At 31.6% G+C, this 10,180-nt stretch overlaps 1 protein-coding gene across 1 annotated transcript; it reads left to right on the top strand.

Annotated features, from left to right (window-relative positions):
• The first annotated feature begins 2,332 nt into the window (after window positions 1–2,332).
• Window positions 2,333–9,513, top strand: LOC107450827 (uncharacterized). The gene is made up of 3 exons (XM_016066735.5): window positions 2,333–2,489; window positions 5,535–5,691; window positions 9,120–9,513. The coding sequence occupies exons 1-3, from the start codon at window positions 2,446–2,448 to the stop codon at window positions 9,327–9,329; spliced, it is 411 nt and encodes a 136-aa protein (XP_015922221.1). The 5' UTR covers window positions 2,333–2,445; the 3' UTR covers window positions 9,330–9,513.
• Window positions 9,514–10,180: the final 667 nt, after the last annotated feature.

The raw sequence follows: 10,180 nt of genomic DNA, 5'->3' as shown, positions 1-10,180 counted from the left end.
GAGTAATTAAGCAAACCTATCTGCAACGCCGACCCCAAAATTGTCTCTGGAGTTATAGATAGAATGGAGGTTATGCTTACGATTTTTATTTAAACCGTCATTGAACAGCTGACCCAATTTTGGGTTTACAACTACTTATGTTCAATTTCGTAGCCTTGTAATTTTGAACCCAATCCAGAAGACATGGGAGCTCCTGAATCAAGTATTGGGAGAAATTTACCTTTGTGCATTACTTCTTGATGGAAACCCGCACTTGCATTACATGGGGAGGAAAACATCGAAAACCACTCTCGGTTAGCCTGTCGGCAATGTGACTCAAAGCCATTATCCGTCTACCACTAAGGATATTTTACGTCAGCACTATGGTCGATGCAATCCTGGTGCGGAATTTGTATCGACCAGCCATCTCTGGAATTCGAACCCGGCTCACCTCATGAGAAGGCAAACGCTCTATCCCCTTAGCCACCACAGCTCACTCTAACGATTGCTCATATTTTTCTCTCGTGTGATATCCGTATAACATGAGGCTCGCAGATGTACAATGCGCAAAATAAAAAACGGACCACCCTGAATAATTTTTGAACTTATAATCGGATCTTCACGTTCAATGTCTCGATTTCAATGGTTCGAGGAGGGGGTGACCTCATCTATATGTTCTATTTGTTCGTCTTGTGAAGTGTATATCGCCTGCACTAATTAATATTAGTGCAGACGATATTCTAAGTTACGAAATCATGCACAAAACGCACTTTCTCTGAACAAACATACCTTTTTTTTCCCCCAACGGATTCGGATTTCTGACCTCCAAAATTTAGGGGGTAGATGCAATTTAAGAAATATGGTTCCCAAACTTTTGTCAGGAGTAGTGGTCCAAAATTTGGACTCCTCCTTCATGATAATTTCATTTTTTGCGTAATATCTCAAGAACTTTTATAAAATTCGTGTATCCAAAAATAATTCTAAGCAAATTATAACATTTAGTAAATATTTGTTATTTTTTATTATTTTACTTAATAACAGTTGAAAGAAGTATGGCATAGTCTTTTAACATCATTTTAAAGGATATAATTTTACATGGTTAAATATATAATTTGAACAAAATAGGTCGAATAGCTACTGCGAAATCAAATTTTAAAAATACGTTTTTTTTTAAATTCCATTTCTTAGAAACTATTCGACCGATTTTGCTCAAATTTTTAATTTTGTCATGCAAAATTACACCCTTAAAAATGATGTAATATGGATAAACGAATTTTATAATTGTTTGCAATTTTTTTTAATTCGCTTAAAAAGTTCTCGAGCAATACTCTCTACTGCCCAATCTATAGGGACCATATTTCACAGACTGCGGCTATCCCCTATATTTTGAGGGTCAGAAATCCGAATCTAACGAAGAAAATAAATGTTTATTCAGAGAAGGTAAGTTTTTGTGACTGATTCTGCAAATTAAAATATCGTCTGCGCTAATTAATTAGCATGTTTAAGGTCACCCCCTCAAACCATTTAAACTGAGTCCTAGAACGTGAAGATCCGATCATTAGATCAAAAGTTATTCTGTGTTGTCCGTTTTTTAATTTGCGCTTTGTACATGTTATGCATGTTATAAATAAAGGGACACAACACCTTATAAGATTTCAATTTTTCACTCAATATTTGTGTATTTAAATTTACAATTTTAGAAAAAATAGAGAGTGATTTTTTTGCGTCTGAATTCTAAAAGAAAAAAAAAATTCGCTATTTCAATCGATCTTTATTATTTCTTTGATTAAAACTGTTACCAAATTCATCCCTTACCTCATCCATTCATATATCATTCATCGCTATTACGATATCCGATACAACAATAACTCCCTCTATTACCTCTATTACAATAATGTTTCACAAGTCCCGACCAACTTGCATATGAATAATATTATCCTCTTCTCAATAATTATATATATATATATATATATATATATATATATATATATATATATATATATATATATATATATATATATATATATATATATATATATATATATATATATATATATATATATATATATATATATATATATATATATATATATCTTGTTAAACTTGCCTACGTGCCATTTTAATTGTTGTACTATCTGTAAAGATTCAATGTAATTTCAGAGATTCTGAAGTAAACATTATTTCTCTAAAAAGTATAAAAGTTTGATTTCGGGAAACTTATCAAATTTATACGACATATGAGGCGAAAGTAAGTAAAAATGTTAAATAATAAAAAAAAGGATTAATCTTTTGTTGGCAATCTTTTTCTTGAGAACACTCCTGATGTGGAATAATTCTTATCAGCAGTATAAATAACAATTCAAAAACTTTGTCTTATATAATTCATACCTTTAGTTTGTATGACATAAAAATTATTGAGTCTTATTTTAATTTTCATAAATTGAATTTAGAGGTGAAAAAATAAGCATGAAATTTTACTTGATCTGTGCAGGCTTTATTCTTTGTTTTAGGTAATGTACCATTTTATGAATTTCATTTTGAGTTATGTTTGTGACATTAATAGACAAAAAAGTTTTAATCTAATATATTTAAATATTGTCATCTAATATTTTAAATGTCGACTGGCACCGACCACAGTACTGACGCAAAATATTCTCAGTGGTAGACGGATCATGGGTTAGAGTCCCGTTGCCGTCAAGCTAATCGTGGGAGGTGCTCATGGTTTTCCTCTCCACGTAACTCAAATGCGGGTTAGTTCCATCAAAAAGTCCTCCACGAAAGCAAATTTCTCCCAATACTTGATCCATGAGTTTCTTTGTCTTCTGGATTGGATTCAAAATTACAAAGCTACGGTGTTGAATGTTGGTAGTAGTAACCCTAAATTGGGTCGGCTGTTCAATTTGTGTTGTAAAATATCTTTTTATCATGAAAATACCACGGTTGACATGAAAAATGCGGTTTATTGCTAATATGCCAAGAGTAATTTAAATTTTTTTAATTATTTGCTGAATTTTTATAATTATTATTATTTTATATTGATGAGAGTCCTGCATTTAACGCTCGAGCTAACGCTCGAACAAACTGGCTGTATTTTAGTACATTTCAAACCTCAATACAGAACTTAATCATCAACTATCTAAATCTCCTTACCACTTCTCTCATACAAATAAATTTTACGTCACTGCAAAACTATGCAGAGAATGTTTTTGTATAAAAAGGTATAGCAAATTATTCATTTCATTGCGTAAAATTTTATGAATAGTTTATTTAACTCATAACCGCACTCCTTCAATTCGACTATTCGTTCTCAGAAATACATAGTGTTTTACATTGTTTATGACTGCAGTATGAAATTGAGCGTCAGTTACATGCTCAGGAGTGAAAATTATCACATTTAGTCACAGTTTTTTCTAATTATCTTTTTTTTCCAATGTACAGAGTGATTATTAAATTAAATTGTACTGTTAAATTATCACGGATTTACATGAAAAATTGCATTACTCTAAAGTGTCGAAATTCATTCAACCTTCTATTTATTCACCAAACTTTTTATAATTATTATTATCTTACTGATGAAAGTTCAACATTTTGTAAAAGAAAAAAAAAGATGACTGCATATATTTACGTTTGAACAAATGGGCTGTATTATGTTCTAAACCCCGATACAGAACTTGAGGATAACAGAGATGCCAACTTGCTCCGAACATAGGATAAATATTTTCGAGTGGTAGTCTTTTAATATACAATTCTTGGTTTAGTAAATTTGATTTATAGGTTTTGGTTTAGTAAATTTGATTTATAGGTTTTGGTTTAGTAAATTTGATTTTACTCGCAATTACTTCTAAATAATTCAAAGGCTTATGTAAAATGCCACTTTGTTACTGTTAAACCGTGTTGAGCCCCATAGTTGACAAAATTGACCGAAAATCTACAGATTTTAATTTGCAGTTCTCTTCCATTTTGCAAAATATTTTGTTGAATTCGGGGCAGTTGGCATCTCTGTCCAAATGTCCTAACACTTTTTTTTTTATAAAAGTTATTTTACATTAATATAAAACAGCGAGTTTTCGTCGCCTTTGCAGGGAATATTTAAAAAAAAAAAAAGGCTGGGGGAGTGAATTAGTAAATCATTTTAGTACGTAAAAATCAGTGTATACTTTATTTTACGTATTGCGAGTACAAATTTAATTTGATTATCGTACTCAGAAAAACATTTTGTTTCCCATTGTTAATGACTGCCATATGAAATTGAACGTCAGTTTTATACTTGGAATTTATCTCATTTTGTCGCAATTTTTCTATGAAAACTCTCGACAGCAATAACCACAATTTGCTCACCACGATATTTTTTTTCGCTTCCCAAACAAACAAAAAACAATTGATATGTTACCGCGCGTTTTTTTTTTTAATTTTATCTAACGGCTGATTATAAAATTACTTTGCCGGCATATGACCCTCTGGAACCCATGCCATTTGAATGAACGGAATAAAATTTCATAGGAATTGTGATTCATGTGCTCAAGAATGGACTTATAAACCATTGTGTAGCACAAGCAGTTACAGTTAAAGTAACAAAATTTCAAAATTTTTCAACACCCAATTTTTTTGATCAAAGCGTAATCCTTAGAATAAAAAATAAAAATTGGAGTTGAAACGATGATTTTAGGAGAAAAATTCGAGACGCTACGCTTTTGCCAAGCTGCGCTTTTTATCCTAACAAATAACGAGATGAGAGAAGAAAAAAAAACTTTAAAAAAATTACAAGAAAGCATTTAATGTTTTAAAAAATGTTTACATGCCCGTCCTCACATGTTCACTGTTTCTTTTCTCTTTTCTTTATTGGTCACGAAAAATGGCAGTGCTGGACAAAAGTCTATCGCAAAAATTTCTTGCGCAAAAAACATCGTTTCAGTTCGAATTCAGGTTTTTTTTACTTTAAGGATGACACTTCGAACAAAACAGTGGGTGTTGCCGTTTAAAAATTTCTAAATTTTGTCACTGTAACTGTAACCGGGAGAGTTAAGCAATAGTTTATAACATTATTTTTTAGCGCATAGATCATAATACCTTTGTACGTAATTTTATTTTATTTACTCAATTAGTATGATGTCCAGAAGGTGATATCTCAACAAAGTTATTTTATAACCATTTCGTATTATTCAATAAAAAAATGCATTAGATCATTTCGTAGTCTGATGTTTCTTTATTAATTATTAAAATATACAGGACCGTCTACCGGCCATAAAAAATTTTGTGACCTTTATTTCAAATTCGATAGTTTTATAATATATTTTTAGTTTACTATCACTTAAGATACAATTTCTCTAACCAATCTGATATTGAGGGACAGGAAAAATAACTGATCTAAAAAAATAATAATAATTGACAGATCCTCTGAAAGAGATTTTTAATTGAGACAGTAGACACTCTGAGGGTGGATATAGCCTAAACATCTTCAAAAATCAATTGACTATAGCCATCATGTGCAACAATGTATAATACTGTATAATATTCATGTGCAGCAATGTATAAGACTATTTCAATTTCTAATTTAGGTCAACCAGAGCTGAAACCTGCCTATGTGTTACCTACCTCATTTCCGAAAATGGACTTTTAAAAGAAAACAGAATGGCTTATATAGCACAAATCCTCGGGGATACCAGATGCGATGGGGATCATATCGTGAAGTGTAAAGATTTATGCATTCAAGTGGTAACATAAATCTTATCATCCTCGTGTGTACTCTCTAAAAATTAGTGCTGTTCCTTCTTGCAAAAAATATGTTTAATTAACAGGGAATTTAATTCAGGACAAATTATTTTTTCTCCTTATTTTTATCCTATTTGAACTACAAAAAAATCATATTTTACTTAATTCAATTACGTAAAGCCACCAGGAAAGGCAACAAATAATAATAAATAAAAACATGCAAATTACTGTATCTTCATTAATTGAAGAGTTAGTGGAAAAACCAGGTAAGTGAAATTTTTAGACAGCCTTTAATCGGGATACGAAAAAAAAATTATATTACTTTTTTATTATTATATAACTAACTATTAATTAGCCGAATTATGTTATTACCGATATATTAGAAGGCGAGACTAATAATTCTTCGCCTTATTTTATTATCCGCTGCCTAATTTGAAATAAAAAATCATGCAAACACATTCAAAACTAACGTGATTAGTCATGTTATTATTAACGTGACAGCAAAAAAAATTTTGTTACAGTGGAAATACCGATATTGATGCAATCGCTTTTTGTTATTTTCTCGGCTTCATAAATACCTCTAAAGATGTCGCCTAGTTATTCCATTAAGCTCTTCGAAAGAATTATGTCTAATTTTAAAAAATTCACGTTTCTTAAACTTTCCAAGCTCAAAAAGTCATTGTTTTCCCAACAACGTTCTTCCTTCAAGATTTTGTGGATTTTTTTCTGAGAGTTTGACCTCTATAAACTTTGAACTTTATGACAATTCTGAAAAAAAAAAACTGACTAAATTTGTGGTTTAAGTGCGAGAAATTGGCATATCAGTTTAGGAATAGTTTGTTGTTTGTTTCTTTAATTTATTTTTTTTTCAACAATCTGACAGCTCCCGTGTTAAAATGTGCAGTTTTCTAAAAAAAAAAGTGCCGAATGCTACGAAAACATACATTTTGCTTCTTCTTTTATTTTTTAATTTTTTTTTTTTTTTTTTATTATTGGGAGTACAAATTAGATAAGATGGCTCAGGCTGTTATGAATGTTTCATAGTGACAGCTGGTTTCGGTGGTTTCAGAGAGGTTAGACATCTGTCAATAATATTCAGTTTATATCTCTTTGAGTTTCATACAAAAGCCATGTTTTTTACTTTGTTGAATATGTCAAATTTTGTGGTAACGAAGCAGTATTTGGGGGAGGTTCTGTGTTTCAGCTTTAATTGGAAGAAAAGTGCAGCTGAAGAGCATCAAATGCTTGTAGAAGTTTATGGGGACAATGCTCCGACTGATAAATCATGTAGAGAATGGTTTCGACGTTTCAAGAATGGTGAGTGGAGTGGTATACTATGAACTGCTCCAACCAGGCGATTCCATTACGGGCGATCGATATAGGCTACAACTGATTCGTTTGAGCCGTGCATTACTAGAAAAACGGCCGGAATACGAGCAAAAGCATGACAAAGATATTATTCTGCATGATAACGGTCGGCCTCATGTCGCAAAAGTCGTGAAATATTATTTGGAAACGCTCAAGTGGGATATTTAACCGCACCCGCCATATTCACCGGACATTGCTCCTTCTCATTACTGGTTGTTCCGACGGATGCAGCACGATTTGGCAGGTCACCGGTTTACTTCTTTCTCAGAAATCGAAAATTGGCTTCTAACTTGGATCGCCTCAAAAGACGAGACATTTTTTCGAGATGGTATTCGAAAATTGCCTGAAAGGTGGGAAAAAGTAGTGGCCAGCAATACTTTGATTAATCTGTTCATTCATTTTGTTCTGAAATAAATGTATTTTTGACCGCAAGAAAACGGACCGAACTAATCTGTACTCCCAATATTATTTTTTATTCATTAATTTTTATTTAATTTTCTTTCTTTTTTTTTTTTTGTTAAAATAATATTTTTCTACAATCTCATTAACATCAAATATTTTAGCTGCTCTAAACAATAAGAATCCTACATCCCCCAATATGTAATACTTCTCAACCAAGGATCAAGGATTAAAAAAACGTAATTTAAGTGCTGTTTAAAATAATAAATGAAATTTTTTTTAAACACACAATACCAATACCAGGGCTTATAGTATCTGGAAAACAGAAAAAAAAATATGCTAAATATTTTTCATTTCTACCTTGGTTTTCAGAAAAAGTGAAATATCCGTGACTAAGACTACTCATTATTAAAAGTTGTAGCATAAATGCTGAACTATTTCTTACCCGAGAAAAAAAAAATATTGCTGGAGAGTTTATAAACTACCCCAGGCTCGCAAAATGCACATTCTTTAATGCATTCCTTGCACATCCTTGACTGTTAACATATCAAAAAGTTAGTTTCATGAGTATCAAGCATAATAATTAGTATTAAATTCGATATTATTGCCACTGTTGATAAATTTTATAGCTGTAATAAAAATATGAACAAAAGTAAAAATAGTATATATTAGCTAAATTGTAAAAAAAAAAAAAAAAAAATCATGATGCATTGTTAGATATTGATATTTCTTTACGTGATATATTTCTTCATCGTGATATTAAAGTTACTTATCGGTTTCTAGCGCCGATGTTCCCATTGGCGACAACTCGGAAAACTAGTCGTCAATACATGGTCCTTTAAACCAGTGTTCCCCAACCTTTTTATCACCGCGAACCTGTCAACGTTTGATAATTTTACCGCGGCCTACTGGGGGGGGGGGGGGGACGTTGATTGCTTATATTTTAGCTTATTTTGATTTAATAACGATAGAGAGAAGACGAAGTTCTTCATCAGTTCCGATGTAAATTTCGCGCCTTGCTTTCGTGTTTTATTTTTGATATTTACAGTTATGATGATTGATATTTTTAATTAAAACTAATTGAAAGAGAAAATAAAGGGTTATTCATAATTCCTTCCGGGGTATCGAAGCGTTATAGTAAGAAAACGATGACGAATATGACAAAAAAGAACATATGAAATTATTCCGAAAAGTATTCAAGTTTTAATTTAAGCATTTACCGGTAGATGGCAGTAAGATGTACCACTGAAGCAGTTGTAGTAAAGAAAAATGGCGTTAACCCCGGAGGGAATTATGAATAACCCTGTAGTTGCGGTGATTTTCTTTCTTTTTTTTTTCTTTTTTCTTTTAAAACATTAAAAAATTTATGTCACTATCTTCGGGGGTCCTTTTTTTCAAATAAATAAAATTTTGATGGAACACATATTTTTAATTTGGGGTATAAATCTAGAAATTTAAATTCAGTTTCAATGAAATGGGCGGCCCGGCACCATTTCATTCACGGACCGGGGGATGGGGAACTCTGCTTTAAACCAATGAGTACCACTTTCACGTTTTCAAATAAATGTGGACTATTTTGTTTCCTCTATATTTTTTTTCACCAGTTTTGAAATTTTTCAAAAATATGGTTATATTTACATATAATATCACCTTTACTCCTGCAGGTCGATATATGGACGAACGGATACACAACATGTAGCAAATTTCCGTCGGGTCTTTTAGTTGGAGATTGGATGTGTCAAGCACTCAACAGGAATGTATGTGATGAAAGAGTTGGTCTCTTTGCGGAGAGCTGTGGCAGTGATCTCCTCGACACAGGTATCCGGTTTAAGGAAAGATTATGCTGTAAATCAGGAAAAAGCAAGCATTGTTAAGAAACTCGTAGCATTTGAATAAACTGTTGCTCAAGCGTTCATGGTGTACGTCTATAATGAGTTGTCTAAAATGATTTTGAGTTATCAACTTTTTTGAAATGTGTTCAGTCTATTTTGTTTGATTGTATCTAATTCTCTAAAAAAGATATTAATAAACAATTTCATATATTTTTTAAAAATAAAATTCTTTTTTTAATTTTATAGAAGGACATATAAATCTAGAGTACTGTCTCAACCATAAGCGTAGCATGAAAGAAGTTTTTTAAGAGGCACGCATTTTTTTCCCCTCTTTCTTCCTTTATTATTTTACTTATTTATTATTTAGGATATAATGTTATTAAAATTAAAATTCTAAAAGAAAACTTATAAATGTCTTTAAACTTATGAGTAATTTTCTATATTTAACAGAGGTCTAAACTATTACATTGACATTAATTAAAAACTTTCGTGAAATATGCCGGATTCTGTAATTTCTTCATGCTAAAAGCATATTGTGAAACCAGACTCTGGTTACCAGAGCCAATGTGAATTTGAATGTTTTATTTTCTAGAAATTAAAAAAAAAGTCATGGTAAAAATTCTCATCGATAACCATTTGTGTCCAAGGTTAAGATTAATGTACAGAGCGAAAAAAAGAGCCACCCAGAATTACGCTTGATCTAATGATCATATTTTCGCGCTCTAGCTCTCAATCTTAATGGTTTGAGGGGGCCACCTCAAATATGCTAATTAATTAGTGCAAACGATATTTAAGTCGCGAAATCCAACTTAAAAACGTATTTCCCAGAATGAACATACTTTTTTAGATGGATTCGGATTTCTGACCCCCAAAATCTAGGGGGTAGCCACAAT

Source organism: Parasteatoda tepidariorum, chromosome 8 (assembly GCF_982258835.1).
Source record: "Parasteatoda tepidariorum strain Cologne lab strain chromosome 8, Ptep-v5.0, whole genome shotgun sequence".
Classification (NCBI taxonomy): domain Eukaryota; kingdom Metazoa; phylum Arthropoda; class Arachnida; order Araneae; family Theridiidae; genus Parasteatoda; species Parasteatoda tepidariorum.
This window is presented reverse-complemented; position numbering and strand designations above follow the sequence as displayed.

Bases quoted from the DNA above. Each gene is read 5' to 3' on its own strand.
- LOC107450827 (XM_016066735.5), top strand. From the start codon at position 2,446: ATGAAATTTTACTTGATCTGTGCAGGCTTTATTCTTTGTTTTAG. The intron at 2,490-5,534 runs GTAATGTACCAT...TTTCTAATTTAG, and splicing joins GGCTTTATTCTTTGTTTTAG to GTCAACCAGAGCTGAAACCT. The intron at 5,692-9,119 runs GTAACATAAATC...TTACTCCTGCAG, and splicing joins AAGATTTATGCATTCAAGTG to GTCGATATATGGACGAACGG.